At 44.0% G+C, this 18,496-nt stretch overlaps 1 protein-coding gene across 3 annotated transcripts; it reads right to left on the reverse strand.

Annotated features, from left to right (window-relative positions):
- Nucleotides 1–524: 524 nt before the first annotated feature.
- On the reverse strand, nucleotides 525–18,383 carry lrfn5b (leucine rich repeat and fibronectin type III domain containing 5b). 3 transcript variants are annotated; one of them, XM_040018355.1, is made up of 8 exons: nucleotides 18,066–18,383; nucleotides 17,844–17,942; nucleotides 15,487–15,736; nucleotides 7,636–8,551; nucleotides 6,671–6,845; nucleotides 3,280–3,613; nucleotides 2,025–2,325; nucleotides 525–1,897 (listed from the first exon to the last, which is right to left on the reverse strand). In XM_040018355.1, coding segments are annotated over exons 3-8 (2,418 nt in total). In that variant the 5' UTR covers nucleotides 15,489–15,736; nucleotides 17,844–17,942; nucleotides 18,066–18,383; the 3' UTR covers nucleotides 525–1,207. The 3 variants fall into 3 exon arrangements, with proteins under 3 accessions (XP_039874289.1, XP_039874290.1, XP_039874291.1); XM_040018356.1 differs by lacking the exon at nucleotides 17,844–17,942; XM_040018357.1 differs by lacking the exons at nucleotides 15,487–15,736; nucleotides 17,844–17,942; nucleotides 18,066–18,383 and adding an exon at nucleotides 13,725–15,478.
- Between the last annotated feature and the right edge of the window lie 113 nt (nucleotides 18,384–18,496).

Genomic DNA, 18,496 nt, shown 5'->3' on the forward strand with positions numbered 1-18,496 from the left:
AAATGAGATAAATCTACCCCCTCCTTTTATTTTTGTGGTGTTTTTGGTTTTTAAATCACTGGTTTATTTATACTGGTAAACATCAAACAGAAACAACAGCAAAAAACCAAGAGCAGACGTCCTCCCAGTCACCGTTTCTCTTACATTTCATTTGATTTACAATGGTTGTCATCGGCATGACACGATCACTTCAGTAAGTTAGGGGGGAAAAAACACAAACAAAGCAAAAACATGAAAATGAATCATTCCCCTGGATCCACGCGTAACATCAGATTACTTCCCGCACCTTGTCGCGCTGTGGGTGTTGGCTCAATCGTCGCTCAAATCAGTCATGACAGGAATCCTATCAGAGTTGAGTCTTCGTGTAATTACGTGATAAAAATGTATCGATTCAAACCGGAGGGCAGTATTAGGCTGAGTCGACTTGTGCCACACACACACACACACACACACACACACACACACACACACACACACACACACACACACACACACACACACACACACACACACAAAGAAATGCTGCATTGTGCTGTGTCTGGGGGTGGGCTGGGTGGGGATGAAAAGATAGAGGGCTGTCAGTCTACTACATTCTTTTCCTACACCTCTGGGATGTAAAGCACATTCGTAATCTCTCCAAAACCACATCCAAAGTAATTAAGACATGTCACTGTCTGCAGAGCTGGAGACAAGAATCGTGTAGTCTACAGAGATTGTATCACTTTAAGTAACAGGCAATGAGATTGTTAAGTATAATAACCCCATCCCCTGTGCGATGCTTCTGTTATAATACAGTATTGTCCAGGTTACTGCATTCGATACCACATGAACACTTACGGTTGTACTGAGATATATAGTATCTCACACAACTAAAACATGTTTTGTTTTGTTTTGTACATGAAGTTTGATTTATACATTGTTGTGCCTTTCATCAAAGTTTGATCAAACTCTGTTATAAAGAAGACTTTGATAGGTTATAAGGTAGAAAACAAACGTGAAACTTTTCCCGTAAACCCTGTGTCGCCTGCCTTCTCCCAGATATACGAGAGAAGCCTACAGGTCCTTCAACAAAGAGCACAAAAGCTCCAAAACAACAACACAAAAAACAAAACAAAAAAAACCCCATGGCATAAAATCCTGTCTGCTCACCACGGGCCACAAATCCAATCCAGCAATCCAAGAGAGCGCAGGTAGCAAAACTTCAAAATCATAAAGTGCTCTCCAGAAGCCACTCAGACCTCGAGAGCTTGTCCCTGGCCCGGCGAATGTTTGTTGTGCTCTCGAGCTGCGGCAGCTCTCCGCTCATTGACAGGCTGCGTTTGGAGCGCAGGCTGGCCCCGGTTTTTGGGTAGGCCACGTAGCAGCGCTCCGCGTACGACTCTGCGTTGAACGAGTGCCTGCGGTTCACCCTCGCCCCTCCTGCGGGAACAGTCATGTATTGTCGAGCAACTTGATGGGGCCGCGGAGCCCTGGGGATGGCAGTCAACTTGGTGGGCTGGCCCGGTACAGCGAGAGTGATGGCTTGGGCCGTTTTCACATCCGACGAGTTATTCCGGTTCATGTTGTCGAGCTCGACATCTGCTTCGGCTCGGCGAGCCTCAGAGGGTTTTGTCGGAGCGGTCGAATGCTTGGGTCTCGGAGTGCCCGGGGAGGCTGGGTGCCAGCTGTGACTTCCAGCTGAGGTAGAGACCGTGCAGTCAGGGACAGACGGTTTCGTGGATGCCACCACGACAGGCGGTCGCTGCTTGGCTGGTTCCGGGGCAGGCAGGGCGACACGGAGGCAGTCCTTGTCATTCTTCTCTGGCCGCAGAACCTGCTTAGAGAGGGACTTGGGAATCCCACAGCCCTGTAGCTGTCCATCACTGCTCAGTGACCTAATATCCCCCATCTCTAGCGCCTGACAGGAGACAGGGAGAAGGCAAGAGCGAGAGGAATGAAAGCAAATCTATGAGACACACATTTCAATACAGACAGAACTAATAAGGATTAAAAGAACAAAATGCAAGGAATCGTCGCCCACTGACCTTATCTGCATCCCCTTGGTTACACACCCGATAACGCACAATGAGGAAGATGATAAAAGCGAGCACAGACGCCACGATAATCCCTCCGATGATAACCACAATGGTACCACCGAGAAACTGGGACTGCATGAAATGGCATCTCAGGTACTGCGGCTCAGTGGTAAAGTGGATGCAACCAATCACCCTGGTGGTGGTCAGCGAGGTCACCTGGTCGTCATAGATGGCCAACACGCACAAGTCGTAGTGCGTACCAGCCGCCAGGTTGTTTACTAAGATGCTCTTACTGGTCGGGGGTATCATCCTGTAAAAAAAAGAAGAAGAAGAAGAAGAAGAAAAAGAAGAAAAGGCTTTGTGACTGTTCCGACATACTTTAGATTAGAGAAGGCTGAATGAAAGGAGACAGAGCAAATCAGATTATCAGCCTTATTGTTTTGTAGGGATAAAAATGACATGACAATCATTTATCTCTCAGGGGGCTATTTACGATCTGTCTAGGCGTAATCTTTTGTGACATTTGATTTATTCTCTCAAACATCATTACAGATAAAAGGTTGCTTCGGTAGCTGGGGACACGCGGATCCCCCGTTTGTTCACAACATCAAGATTACAGGACGGGACACAACTCTTTAATGTCTCTTTAATTCTGTGGCCGCGGCTGAAACACCATATGTGTTACTGACTTTGAAGTTCATTTAGGGAGAAAAAAAAAAGGGTGGTGGTGGGGGGCAGTGGGGTATCTTGCGAAATGATCCTATCATATCACAGTGATTAGCACAAAATATGCGGTGAAAGGGTGCAGAGATGAAAGTGTCCTGTGTACGCCAGTTCCTCAGATGGGCATGTGTGAAGCCTCTGATGCTTTTTTTGTAAAAACTGTGGAAGACTAGTCTTTCATCTTCCTATGAGTCCGCAGCTTAGTGCTGACATTCTGTTTTGATTTTGTTGATTAAGCATTATCAAGCTTCTGCACGTCGTAAATGACACACTCCAGCAAGGGGAGATTACGAGTCGAAGAATGAGAAGTCAGATACAGCGCATTAGTCTGTCTTCCTGATAGGATTAATAGACGCCACAAATAATCGCGTTGACAGCCAGGTCCATTTCTTAATGACTAAACATCCAAAGTGATTTAGAGATTCAAAGAACACCGTGAAGGTAAAACAAGGGCCGTGGAACGCATACATATGCTTAGATTCAGCTTTAAAGTTTGTTGGGCAGTAAGAAAATTAGCTTTTTCTTCTTCACATCTGCTCACCTGTATACCAATGAATCATCGTACGTCCCATTATATTGGATCTGAAACATGCGGATTCCAGGAATACTCCTGTGGAAGTTGAACTTGACCAGAGCTGAGGTCGAGGTGGCCTCAGCAATTACTACTTTCTTCTCCTGGCTCGTCTTTGCATTCCCCAGAGGCACCCCTCCTGCCTCTGCCCCCGTCTTGGTCACTGTGGCGATATCTGATGAGCCGGGGTCACGCTCCTGCTCCTCGACTGTGTTATTGGTGATGTGAGGGAGTTTGGTAATGACCAGCTTTACTGCACTGTGGGCCTCTCCGGCTGGGTTGGAAGCCACACAGGTAAAGGAACCTGAAACAAAAACCAAACAGATTAACTTTCTCCCGCCTTAAATTCATCACAATGTACAAATAAGCCCTGTGGGTCAGAAATGTGTAATAGAGAGCTTGGCAAAGAACCAATTATATATATTATTAGTTCCAATTTCTTCCGTTGAATCTATCAGAAAATGCCAAAGATGATACTTATTTGTGCAACAACAACATCTACAGAAGATGAACAGTTTCTGAAAGTCATAACCTTAAGAAATAACAGGAAAAAAATCAGCAAAGACCTGTTAGATGCATCTGGATGTTCAGCTAATCCATTTACTGTCCAAGCCATTTCTGATACACTTCAGTGGAAATGTGACTGTCAATAAGCCCTTCTTAAGGAAGGGAAACAGGGAGAAAAGTCCGAGGTATGCCAAATTACACAAGAACCGGACTGAAAGTCAGTGGCAACAGGTCTTATGGAGTGCCAAATCCAAATTTGAAAAATTTGGCTCAAATTTTTGACAATATAGAGGAGGTCAGGAGAGAAGTACAACAGTGACCGTCTACAGCCATCTATAAAACATCTATAAAACATGGTGGAGGCTCTGCATTTACCCACTTTTGTGGATCTTCTAAACATTTGTGGATATATAAATGCAGAAAGGTACCCTAACATTTTGATCCATACATGAGCCGGTGCAGTAAAAGCATAGCTAAACAGAAAAATACACACAATAGAACACTATCAGTCATGGATTGACCTCTCTGGAGCAAGGACCTCAACATTACTGAAGCAGTGTGAGATAATCTTGACAGAGAACAGAATAAAAGGGAAAAAACATCCAAAGAAGAGCTTTGAATGTCCTTCAAGAAGCCCAGAGAACTATTCATGAAGACTACTTAAAGAAATGACAAGAAGTCGCCTAAGAGAGTTCAGGCTGTGTTGAAGAATAAAGGTGACCATATCAAACATTGGCTTTCAACTTTGTTACAATTGTACAAACTCTATTAGTTCCTCATAGTCTGTATTTCCATATATAATTACACTTGCTTCACTAAGTCACTGCACCTGTTTCCAATTTTCCTAACCAAATATAAAGAAATGAGGAGTGGCTCAAGACATTTGCACAGTACTGTATATTCTCTTGTGCACTGTGATCATTGTACAACTTCCTCGTCTGCTTGGTGTAACGGTTGTGCAGACAAATCAGAGTGGTCACAAACAAAGCACAGAGCCATGCATACTCTCTGTGTTTCTGAATTATACATTACTCTGACCTTAGAGGATCCTCCGGCTCTGCTGATGTGAATTATAACACCAGAATAAACTGAAATGAACTGAAATGGAGGTAGTGGGCTATTTTTCACCTGCTTTTTTGTCCGTTCTTTCCATCCCGTACAAATTTATGCTTGACTACATTTGTTTTTACTGACTTTGTGTGAAAATTTCTTTGGATACGAGGCAAAAACTGCAGTTTTTCAAATGGTCCCCTGAGGCTGACTCCAAAAGGCTAGTCAGTGATAAACTCCCATGCTGAAATGCGACTATTTCCAGCAAAAACACATCAAATAAATTGAATTTTAAAAAAAAAAACAAAGGTTACAAAAACAGTTTCAGTCCTTCTAGCTGATTTCCCCATTCATGACAACTGTGCAGTTTTCAAATTGTGCATTTTTAGGGGTCAGTCTGTGCGGACAGATGGTTGCCAAGACAGGCGGATATAGCCAGTAGCTCTCTACGAGGCTTCACCGTAAACAATTTAAATGAGTGAACTGGACCAGACTTGATGTTTATGGTGTTGGTGCTTTTCACTGCACTCTTAATGCAAATATCTGACAAATAAAAGTGCTTTCTGTGTGCCTAATTGGACTAACAGATCGTCCAAGAAGTCTGTGCTCTGCGAGTCAAATTCTGGTATTTCATTTTTATGTTACTTAGCACTAATTACCAGATATACGATCTGTGCAAAACACCCATCCAGTCTGTTCTTTCAACAGTAGCTTTTACTTAGCACCCCCCTCCCCTCTTATTTATGGTCACTTCTGGCTTCAGACTGGAAACATTGGAAAAACATCACCTAGCTCTCTCCAAAGGAAAACAAGCTCAGCCTTCCAGCCCTTATGGACTAATTAATACAAAATATCTAATCTTTCTAGTGTTGTACTTGAAAAGCTTCTGCTTTGAATCAGGACAGTTCTAAGGACTACCTCGGGATAAGTACCCACTGTGGAAGTCCTGAGCAACTAGATATCAAATTCCAAGTTTTTTACCTAAGCAGCACTAACAGAAACTCTAAAATGATGTAATAGTCAGCCAGCGGCTGGTAATACAGCATCACCTCTTGCTGTGGTCTTTTATTTTTCTTTCTAATCCTGTTTCGGTCTCTGCACGTTCTGTCCACATAGCTTCACTGTGGTCGACACCTCGTATCAAACTGATGAACATTGCTAGTGAAGATTTTTTAACATTTCGCTTTGATGAGTCCAAATCACATCATGTATCTTGTGTTGCACATAAGCTCAATACAGCCTGGACTCCCCTATCAGTTCACCTCTCTGAGCTTTCGTGCCATTTTAAAGGCTAGCGTGGGGAGGTCTGTGTTTCCTGCCAAATGTTTCACCAGCTGGAGCTTACAATGGCAGTAGCTTTTGATAGTTTTGCTTGTGTGTTTGATCAGTCAACACTTACATCTAGACTAGTCACACAGCACGTCCCGTCACTCCAACTTCCTTCAAAGCTAAAGCAGAGACAGTACTTACACCGGCACAAGGAGCTTAAAAAGGACCTTTAGCTTCGGCTGCTGGCGATAGTGAATACGAATGTGTTTCAAGATGTTAGACACTGTTTCTGGAAAATTTCAGGTATCTAAAATGTTAATTGTTAACAAGTAAAAGTGTCAAAACACATTTCTTTGCAAACAGATGCATGTGACAGGAACTTTGCCACGAATCAGCACACGGGCACGTCTCCACACTCAAAACTTTATCACCCGGTGTAGGTAAATACTACAGCCTTCCATGCTTATGTGCAAGCAAACAACTAATTCCGCTCCGTCAACAACATAAAAGCCCAGTCAGTGCAGTGTAAACAGACCGGAGTCCTTGACAGTGCTGATTAGGATGTCCAGCGTGCCGTCGGTGTGGACTACAGCCCTGGAGGAGTTGGACATAAGGCGTCCATCAGGTGCAATCCAGTGGATAATGGGGTCAGGGTCGCCCCTAGCCTTGCAGCGCAGAGTCACACTCTGACCCTCCAAAGCTCGCAGCTCCTGAGGCAAAGGGAGAAACAGGCAATCAGAGCGAGAGCTTCTTTTAACACCAATTAGATAACGACCCTGATCAAAACTGAAAAACACAAATTACACACAGAAGTACTTTTGTGCTGCACGGTGTGGCTTAGATATTATTATTAATGCCGTTACTGATGATGTTGCGTTTCACAATTTCATTCCCTGTGAATGTAATCAGCAATTGATCATTGTCACGTTACTGAATTAGCATTATTATAACGGGAAGATCATCAATGAGACAGTACATCGCAGTTCATACGCTTGAGTCCAAATATAAGTTCATTTTCTCTGCAATTATGCAAAATAGGTCTGCTGAATGTAAATGAGATGATATATCTGTAGTTCTTTGGCAAGGATTTGATCAGATAATTTTGTTTGGATGCATGAATCAAGGATAGAATCAGTCCGAGCTTCCACTGTGTATTGAGAGGTGCACTGCGGTTCCATCGCTAAACTGCAAATAGCTTTATTAAAACTGAAAACTGAAAATCTGACCAAAGAACTCCTCTAAAAACACCATCAGGTGCTGCAGTTTGATTTCATTTTTCGAGCACTTTATTTTTTATGATTTGCGAGCCGAGTGGCCCAGATGAGTCCCACAACTCTTGTAAGAGTTCTCTGAATCACAAAGCTAATATTTGGTGTGACAGTCAAAGGCAGCAAATAGTGCAACCTTGGATTAACTAAGGCAAAATCCGATGTGTGGCTCAGAGTGAAGCAGTGCAGAATATTGCGTCTTAACGGTCCACAGCTTAACTCGAAGACGTACCTGAGAGTACCTGGTGATGAGAGGAGGCTCGCACAGGAACTCCTCTTCCGAAACAGTCCAGAAATAGCGTCCGGCGAGGTGTTGCGGTGAAGCACAGGTCTCCAGATCATCCTCCCTCTGCAACCTCCGCAGCCAAAGAAGCTCACAGTTACACCTCAGTGGGTTGCCCCCAAAGCTCAGTGCGAACGATGTAGGCCCCATTTTCCCAGATGTTGCCAGGACCCCAGCTCTCTGGAAAATAGGATCAGGAGGAAGCTTCTGGAGCTTGTTGGAGGTCACATCCAATCGCTTAAGCTTCTGCAACCCAGAGAAGGTGCCCTCTGGGATGTAGCTGAGCATGTTGTGATCCAAATTGAGCGTATGGAGATTGGACATCCTCTGAATGGCCACCCAGGGGGCGCTTTCCAAGTTGTTGTAAGACAGGTCCAGCTCCTCCAGTGCTGTCAGGTCATTAAAGGCCCCGCTTTGGATGTGGGTGAGCTGGTTGTTGTTGAGGATGAGGTGGTGCAGCTTGGACATGCCGCTGAAGGTGTCGTTGTTGATGCGGGTAAGCCGGTTGCTGTCGAGGTGAAGAGCTCGTAGGTTCTCCAGATCTCTGAACGCGTGAGGCGCGATGGAGCCAATAGTGTTCCGAGACAGAGTCAGATCCACCAGCTTGGTCATGTTTGCAAAGTCTTTGCGTTTGATGCTGGTTACAAAGTTATCCCCAAGACGCATCTCCACCGTGTGCCTGTCAATGTTAGGGGGCACAAACAGAAGCCCCTTTTTGTCACACAGTGTGGCCAAATTAGGGTTAAGCACCTGGCAGACGCAGCGTTTGGGACAGATTTGAACTTTGTGGGCCTTCACAGCCACACCGAGGATGATCAGATACACCAGGAGAGACTCCATTTGGCTTGTCATCAGGTTGATGCGCCTAAAAAAATAAACGAATGAGAGACAGAGATGATCAAGCTGTTTGTGAAAATGGCAACAAGTGCAAACCCTGAGATCTATAATTCAAGCTGGGCAAAATCACATTTAAAAAAGGAAAGAAAAATGGGCGATTCTGCTCTGCAAAGTTAAAGATTTTCCACTAGGCTGCAAACACTATTACTGTCAGCTCACAGCTCTCGTTTTTATAGCGCAAAGTCTGAGCAAGAAGCTAAGCAAATCGATGCCTGAACAAACAATAAATGCTGCACCATTAGACATGAAACTAATTAGTCACCTGCCGACTTGAGAGTGAAACATCCCTGGTAGTCTTGTAAGATTTTTGTGACAGCTCTCCTTCTAAGCCCCTACTCCTCTGATCATACTTTTTTTTAAATATATGATCATGCCAGTCCTTTTATGTTTGTGTACAGAAGGATGAAAGTCTAGACTGGCAGTCCAGGGTCTCATCAGAATTATCCTGATATCTCCCAGGATCATATCGCCAATAGGAAGGGATGATTGGGCCCTGTGCCTCAGCGAAGATGTGCTATGCCTTGTTATTGATTTTCTCTCTTCTCTCCCTGATGCTGCTCTTACTTATGACACAGCTGAGATGTGGGGGGAATAAGGAGGGATCCATTTGATGCATCCTGAGACATTGTCAGGGATATAGCATCTCATAAAAGTAAGACTTTGGAGATCAGATGTACCAGAGCAAGAGTGACAGAAGTCGAGATTATATTTACTCTTTTTTTTTTCTCCTTTTTTTGGTTGAACATGCAATATTCAGCCCTCTGGGTGTCCAATTACAGCACACAGAAAAGGACACCAATCAAATCAAACACAGAGAACAGGAGATCCAATCCCACAACCTGGGTGAAAATCCAAAGGCCGACCTTTAAATACAGACGAGAACGGCTGATTTATGATTACAGCTTCCTGTGGTTTGCCGGTAATGCCTCTATTGTCCGTGTTGGGACTCTAAGAGTGTGCAGAAGAAAAAAAAAAACAGTTAAAAAAAATCCAGCCTTAGCAGAGAGGCCTGTCAACTGAGTGCCTTCATGTTTCAAAAGATTCTGTTGCACTGGAGCGGTGACACACAACTCCCGGTGTAATAACCTTGATAGAGTGAGAATGAAGAAAATATCATAGAGTAAAGAAAACAGCAGACAGGACAGGTGTGATATTCTGCCATGCGAGGGCATGCGGTGCCATTCGCTGACAGCTGGGTAAAACGTATTACAGCCCTAACGAGGAGGCAGGAACCATTCCTTTTAAAATGGGCCATAATAGGAAGGGGAGGAATGATATTGTTGGAGACAGAGAGAGAGAGAGAGCACGCTGGGTATGACATTTTCATGAACGCTGCTGATGAAGCAGCGGAGAATAAATGTCTTTTTCTGACCCATTTTTACACGGGACAACGTTACCAAATCCCACAAGATGTGTGCGGGGAGCCGCGGTGCACCGATCTGAGCTGGCGAGAAATGGACCGTGGGATCATTATTTAATGTTGTCATGACTCTCTTTAAAGAGAGCAGATGACTTCACCGTGAAGCAGTGCTGCAAAGCCGTGTGTAGTGCTTTCCAAGTATGCGTGCAAACTATCTACTTTTTATGTGCGCGCACAAGCGTGAGAGGACAGCCTGCCTAAGTGTGTTCACGTTGGTGTGCCAACCACCTTCTGCTCTGACTCTGAATGGTACGGCCTCTGGTTGTGCAATGAGGCAGAGAGGACCTGCTACTTCCAGACTCGAATGGCGCTGAAGACACGATATTGATTCACTCTGTGGAGATGAGGCTTCTACTTTCTATTTTTTTTTTTCATGGCTGAAAACTCAGCCAAACGTGAAGAGAATGGTTGCAACAGTAATCTCTACAAAATTTGTTCTGTGAGGACAAAAGGACAGCCGCTCGCTGCTTAGATGGGCCAGGAAATATCTCTTACTGTCTCCTCAATTTGCATTTAATTACTGGTCTTCCACAGAGATTTGCATAACAGGTTGCACTCATCAGGTACATGAACAAATAAGTAGATGATCAATCAATGTATTCATCAATCACACACTTCATCTTCAAATGTCAACCTCCCCCCCAAAACCTCACAGAAAATCATTATCCACTAGGTCGGCCTGTTCATTATAGTGGAGCGACTTGGGAGGGCCACAAATAAACAAGAAAACAGATAATCTAGTGATGCATTAACCATACTCTCCTTCTTAGTCAATCAAGTGTTCGTTTACTACCTCCGAGCAGGTCTTTTCACCCTCGGAGAAAAGAACAGACTGACAGCACACTCCCACACATAAGCACACACACCAGTGGGTGGGGATTTGTGCCTAATAGAGCCAGATCACTACACAACAACCCCCCTTCCTCATCCCCAGCTACAGAGACACATTCATGTGCAGCAGCAGCAGCAGCAGTAGCAGTTAACAGTAGGAGAGGGTATCTATAGCCTCCCTGGGGTAGCATTGGCCAAGAAAAACCTTATGCAGCATGCTGCATGCCAATCCGGCCGGTGAGGTCATGGGGGATATGTTTTCAGATGGTCTAACTTATGCTGGAGCTCATGTGAGAAAGCCTCTGCAATCCGCGTCTGGGCAGGAAATCAGGGAAAGCATCCCTGCGAGGAGGGGAAGATAATGAGATGAAGTCTGCCAGTGTCTCCACGCAGGTCGGCACAACAGCAACGGCGGCGGTGGCATCTCGGTTTGCGTCTCACCTGAGTTGGCCGGTGGGAGGTGGTGGAGGGTGGAGAGGCCGGACATTTGCTACACTGCCAAATATATATATATATATATATATATAAGCTGTGTTGTGTCAAGGAGGTAAACTGATGCTGCAACGTGACGGTAAAACGGTATCGACAAAACAGTGAAACAGCTCCTCATCCTGCCTGCTTTTATGAGAGCAAATGGAGCCGCAGCATCTGATGAAGTGGATCATATTTTGACTGAGCTGGTAGAAATTCTATGTTGTCGGGTAAACGCTTGTGTAGGTAAGAGCAGCAGACCAAACATCGATGCTGTGAAGCACCATCCAACTCACTAACACATGTGAATGTGGCCATGTGCTGTGACACCCTGGCTTCCTTTCGTTTTTCTTTTTTTTCTTACAGAGTCTGCAAATGTTAGAACGTGATAGCTCTTTGGGTGACAGCCTTGATGCCATGGCAACACCGCAAACGTCAGTTTTAGGGTGAGATGTAATCAGTGGCTGATTTTTTCTTCTTCTTCAGATAACCTAATATTATTTAGAACAAAGAGTCCTCTTCGAAGGAAAAGGACCTTGACAACTCTTTTGCTCGAAGGCCAGAGCAGACCCACTGTAGCATTTCTGATGAGGAGATTGTGCACTCAGCTAATTCTGGATTGAATTGGATTTTTTTTCCCAGTCTTGCACGTAATAAAAGCCAAAATGACTTGATGGGGAAATCTGATGCAGATTAAATGATTTCGCAGCCCGTGAGTGCATGTCTACCCATCCACATGCGTGCCAGACAGACGGCATACTAAGCAGACCCAGCTGCATCAACAGAAGTGCAGTTCATCAGCATTTACATCGCCTTCTTGTAATTTTTCCCCCTTCATCACAAGAAATTCACCTTGATACACTAGACACCTCGTGACCGGGGCGTATAAGCACTTTGCATATTCTTCTTTGAGCATTTCACTGAAGCAGGTGACAGATTTTAAATTCTGATCACCGATTTGTGATCTTAATTCTTGCACCGTTGCGACGTGCCCTGAAGTGATGGGCTTATGACCTGGGATTGTCTTCTGGTAGAAAGGGAACACAGAATCCTCAAACACTAAGTCTGAATATCAATGTGGCCTCCTCAAGTTGAATATTCTGCATGATACATACCAGCAGGTGTGCAGATACTCACATCTGTCAGTTCCAAAGTGAATTTCGGGTAAAGGAAGTGCAAAAACACTTCTATTGGTGACAGCACGACTCCCTCATGTTATCATTTACATGTGTGTGAGGGGAAGGGGGGCAGCCATCAGCCATAATGAGATCTCCGCACCTTCTGACTCATTTTCCTTCTTTCAAAGACCCCCAGGATACTGGATTTCTACCTCATGTAGCAGCACTAGCCAAATTGTCTTTTTTTTTCTTTTTTCTTTTTTAAAAAAAAGCTTAATAATGCATAAATCTCCTTTACCTTATTAAGTTGTGTAACCATAAGGCATCTCTCACATACTACACATGTGAAGCAGGTGTGCAAGTTTGTGTGAGCCATATCTCAGTTTCAGATCTGGATGCAAGCACTTCTCCAGTGGGGGGAAAAAGCTACACAAAACCTAATTTGTGGGGAGACAAATTTGGGTCAGCGAGTGTGGAGCTGGTCTGCAGAAAAGCCCGGGTGCTGAGGAGCCACACATCACTCCTCCTCCGTCAGTGAAAGGAAGCAGCACATAAGCACCAACATTTGAGTGCATTCACAGAGCACAGAGAGCAAATAGAAGCAGCAAAATGAGGCGTGGGCCTTGTTTCACTGGTGTAGCAGTTACAATCATGCCTCGGGCACTCATGAATAATAAGATACGTGATAACTAACACTCCTCAGACAGGACCATTATACCTCATCCTTTATAAAAAAAAAAATCACTAGGACCATTTCCCCCATACCACCTCCTCCTCATCCCACAGACTTACGATCCTGTTATCAGTTTAGGCTCATTTAGACTTCATCACAGCTTAATTACTGATGAGGAATTTGCATATCAGTTATGGGTTTGACCAGAACACACCAGAGACAAATCTCTCTAAAACACACAAGAAAACACAAAACACATGCAATAAATCAGCCTTTTCCTGCACATGAATCACAGCCACCACGGCCATTATTCTCAGTTTCACCTATATCAGGGGGGAGGAAAAAAGCAGCACCAAACACATACAAGTGGAAACTAAAAATAAATTTTAAAAAAAATGTTCCTTGGCGTGTGAGATTTTTTTTTGACCTTGCGGTACAGGTCCTGGGCTGGTGGGGTTACAGCCACAACCCATGTCACAAGGGAAAATCTGAGCGCATTCAGACGGGTCCTAAGAGAACTACTTCAAGTCAATATTTCGCTTCTTGAAAGACAGACTCCGCAAAAGAGTTCACACGCTCCAATTCACACCAAAGGCAGCCTGTAAAATACTGATTTTTATTATTTTACCTTGTAGCTGAAACATGGAGCCAAGTCACAGGAGGGTGGGTTTGAGCTTATTTCCTCCCAAGGGGGCTGGCGGCATACCGAGAGTGGCTTGCCTTAAAAAAGAAATGTGCTGCCTGGAGATAATTCAGGTGTCCCGAAACACGCGTCTTGGTTCCTACAGCATGTGACGGCCTGCGAAACCAGCGATGCCCTTCAAGAAATCCATAACCAGCAGATAAAGGACGGCTCCTTTGCGATCCTGTGTGAGCGGTAAAATGTTACTCTAATTCCCCCTATCGAAAAAAAAGGACTAGACAACAGGCAACCCCCCAAACAAACAGGAAAAAAACCACACACAAGCTGAAGGGTCCCGGCGTGGCTCTGAAGCTGCAGCTGTATAGGGATCGTCTCTACTGCGCATCCGCCTGGATGCAGCTCCAGAAGAGAAAACGCCTCTGTAGCTTTGTAGCGACGGGCAGCTTTAACATCTACAGCAGCGCTGTGAGCGACTGCTGCTTCCGCTGCTGCTGCCGCTACTGTGCTCAATCCGGCCAGATGTTCGTATCGCTTTCACGGGCTTTCGCTGGCGACGCAGGGTTCAGTGTGAGTTAATCCAGATTGACTGAAGGGTTGCTGCCGTAATATATCCCCTCCCCTTCCCCTTCCCCTCCTTACTGCCCCCGGACTACTGTCAACCACCGACCCGGCTCCATTTCTGACCAGAGGTGTTGTGCTCGGAATGGTAATCGGTGCGCTCTGAGCTGCACAGAGACCATTTGTGTGCACAGACAGATGCAGTGCCTCCCAGCCTATCTCACAGGCAGGCATCATCATTTATTCATGGAGACTGAACTCTGCTGCACGAACGTTGAGTAGATTGAGTTTATGATATTCTCTAAGAATTCAATTTGATTAAATGAAGAAGAAAAAAATATGGGGCTGAGATGCTGATGCAGATTCAGACATGCAGGACATGAAGGCTAAGAAAGCCAGGCAACAACAAGCAGCCCGTAGGCTTAAGCAAGACTGGTATTGAAAAATCCATCCATTCTCTTGGATCAAACCTCTGCTGCTGCAGGTGCTTCTAGTGGGTGAACGCCAAAAATAGGCTATAGCTGAACAATGCTGCATGTATTACATAGATTATTGGCAAGAAAGTGTTGAGTTGGCTGAAAGAGAAAGGCCCGGCTCCCCCGTGGGTCTGCTTGGCGCTGGACCCATCCCTATCTGATGCAATGATCCTATGGCCTTTTGTGCAAGTTGGCAAAGTAGCCTATATGTGCACAAGTGTATTCAAGTGCAGCAGCACTGTAGTTTTCTTGGACTTGCTGGGTTTTTGTTTTTTTTTTTGCTCCTGTAAGAACAATGACCTATACCACCCCAGGGCCTTACAGCACTTTGAAATAGGTGTTTGTTGTCATCCAAAAGAATTACCCTGAGGATCTCTACTCTAGATCAATAACTCCATCCAGTTACAACACACCCACTTGAGATCAATATGAATAGCCTAAGTGGTTTAAGCATTCACTGTTATCCAGAACTGGAAGGGCATGAGCTTTTTGGACCACGTGTGTGTTTGTGCACGAACTGTACATGTATGAAAACATGTCACACTATGACTTTATTGTCTCAAGAGATTTGCAGAATCAATGCATCCTTGTAAGCATGATTTTTTTTTTTTAAACCAGCCACATCAAGAACATGTTAGCATTTTGCTGGTGGGAAGTGTTAATGTCAAGCTTGCATCATGAGCTCACAGTTGGTGATATGAAATGGCACTGACATGTCTTAGGCTTTTTGTGATGCGTTCCTTTACTGTTGTGATTCAGACTTTCCTGCTTTGCTTTTCTTTCTTTCTTTCACCGGTGCATGTCCCTCAGGAACCGCTGGTATGTGAGGCTGTCTGCTCGCTCGCCGCTCCGGCTCTTTTTCTCCAAAAACAGGCTCACGGTGTCCCGTGGAGGGTCAGCGATGCTGCGACTCCACAGGGTCTCTGTGATCCCCAGCAGCTCACGCACGCATGCAGAGATGACCTGCGGGGTACACAGCGGGATTTAAGAAAGCACGCTTAATGTTTACATTATCTAACCTTATTTAATAAAGTCGTCCCACTGAGAGGGAGAGGAGAATCTTGTATAACAGGGAGAAAGGTTACAGGGTTACACTCATAAAAACTGATGTATCAAATGACTTACAGGTTAAACCAAAAAATAATTATGACTTAACAGCGTGTACACGCTTCTTTGCTGAGACTGTTTTTCTCCATACCACTCATACCACAGTTTATGCTTCCTGGGAGTTTAGCAGAGTTGAATGGCACATTTAGCCAATTTAGTTATGACCCCAGAAATACAGATTAGAAAAAACAGTCACTGTAACTGTAAACAGCCTATATTGGATAGAGCTGATCTGAGTGTGTTTTCTGGCAGTGATGTTTACAGCACACGCTTTAATTGGATGTCGCGCTGCTCTGAGAGAAAAAAAAGAAAGAAAGCCAAACATGTGCTGTTATTTTTTTTGGTGCTTCCAGTCAACTTGTAGTAGTGCATACTGCAGAGACATCTAACACAACTGAAGGTGGTTATAACAGTTATTTTTAACACTGTTTTCTGGCTTTTTATGTGTTATATCGTCAAAGAAAGATATAACGCCTTTATAACCTCCCACCATAATCTTAAGGGGGATCAATTACACCTTTACCCATGTTTTGACCTTTATAAAGGGGATAATATATGTATGAGTAATCCCTATGAACCTTTAGAGTGCTCTAGACTTTTTCTGCTCTTGGCTCTGTACAATGGCAGTGGGACAGGATGTTCTCAGTATGGCCATCCGAGGCCTTGGATGATAGGAAAGATGGATGCAGTCACTGTGATGTCAACTAGAACATTTTCAGCCTCATCATGTTGGTGCTTTGAAGCCAGCTGTGACTGGAGAGGGATTTGTTTGACTGAGAAACCAACTTATCACTGACAATTTGTCAGGCAACTTCCTCGAAAATCCTCCTTTCTTACTTTTACACAGGATCTTTTTTACAAACTGGATGTCATGGTTTATTCAAAATGATCTGAAACAAGGGACTGAGTCCTAAAACTCATCAGGAAAGAACTGCTACATTCTATTTTCCCATAGACTTCTATACAACTAAAACCTTTTTTGAAGCTGCCCCCTTTTACTAGTCATTTGCTGGTCATTAAAATATATAAAATTAATTGCATTAAATAGTTCACTTTTTAGACTCAGAAGCTGTCTCAATCTTTGATACTATCTACACTCAATCAATCAGCCAATTAAGTGGCAGCAATTTAATGCATTTTAGGCATATAGACATGGTAAAGATGACCTGCAGAAGTTGTTGGTGCCAGAAGAGGTTGGTCTAACTTTTTCAGAAACTGCTGATCTAATGGGTTTTTTCCTGGACAACCAGAGAATGGTTCAAAAAAGAGAAAATATGGACGAAAATGTTTTGCTGATATAAGAGGTCAGAGGAGAAGGGCCAGGCTACTATGAAGCTATGAAGGTAACAGTAATACCAAACTCATTACAATAGGCTGCAGAAGAGCATCTCTAAATGCACACCATGTTGAACCTTGAAGCAGACTGGTTACAGCAGCAGAAGACCGCACCAGGTGCCACTCCTGTCAGCTAGGACCAGGAAACTGAGGCTACAATTCCCATGGGATTATCAGAATAGGACAACAGAAAACTGAAATTTAAGTCTTAGGCAAACAGATCTGGCTTCCGAGCTAGGCAGCCCTACCCACCTGCTGCTCATACCATTTGTTTACAAGTGCCAGCCATTCAGAAGAAAGATGGCTGTTTCAGAGAGAGGGTGACCTTAAAGACTGTACTAATACGCAGTATAAGATAAATACGAATTTGCGTAATCCGCGAATGCTTTCGAAGTATCTAACAATAAAATTATGGAGCGTTAACTTAGCATGACAGATCCCCTTTAAGTGATGTGTCACCAACCCTTTGTGTTTTTAAATGCATAACCTGACTCTATTAAGCCATACATCAAATTTTTTATATATAAATAGGGCAAGATGATAAAAATGGTGTTGCTTATTTAGCATCTCATATTACTTACTTGGCAAGTTCTAGCCAACAACTAGAACTAATGCCTCTTTTTAATACCTGCATGTGTTTAAAATCTGTGACTCCCAGTCTTGGCAAGTAGATGCAATTCACGTAAATAAGCTTTCTTCCACTTATGAGGTTGTCCGTGAAACATGCCTGCGACAGAAAGACGTAATAAAGTGAGAAGTTTAAGGAGTGAACTGATTCAATGGAGGCTAACTAGCTTCTTTTTTCACTTTGTCAATGTTGTCACTTAAGGTCAGGTCAGGTTTAACTTACTTTATATTGCGGAAATCCTAAAGACTCAATCCATCTCGCGACATCATGACAATCCCACTGTAGGAACTCCATGTTGCCTCTAAGCATGTTGCCATGGAAACTGTTACCTGGCATTAGGCGTTAATAAGCGTTTACTTCGTAACGTTTTTATAAAATCACTTTTATTTTTATTTTGTCCTAAGAAAGTACCGGGCCTTGTATTTACGGCAAGGGACATCTTTAACACAGAAGTTTGAAAACAGTTTTTTCCTTATCCTTCTTTTTTTCCAGGATCAATCAAGTGTCACCGACGACTCAACTGCTATGGCTTTGTTTTCCTCGCCACAGCCAATCAGTGTCTCGTCATTTAGGGTGGCTGGTATACCGCGCAGAACGATTGGCTTTTAAGTTAAGTATATCCCGCCCACACTGAAAGGAATCAACGAATGGTT

Source organism: Simochromis diagramma, unplaced genomic scaffold (genome assembly GCF_900408965.1).
Source record: "Simochromis diagramma unplaced genomic scaffold, fSimDia1.1 OVJJ01000802.1, whole genome shotgun sequence".
Taxonomy (NCBI): Eukaryota; Metazoa; Chordata; class Actinopteri; order Cichliformes; family Cichlidae; genus Simochromis; species Simochromis diagramma.

Excerpts from the sequence above, each read along its gene's own strand:
- lrfn5b (XM_040018356.1), bottom strand. Across the intron at positions 6,846-7,635 it reads TCATCACCAGGTACTCTCAG|GAGCTGCGAGCTTTGGAGGG; the intron begins GTACGTCTTCGA and ends CCTTTGCCTCAG. Across the intron at positions 3,614-6,670 it reads CAGCACTGTCAAGGACTCCG|GTTCCTTTACCTGTGTGGCT; the intron begins GTCTGTTTACAC and ends TTTTTGTTTCAG.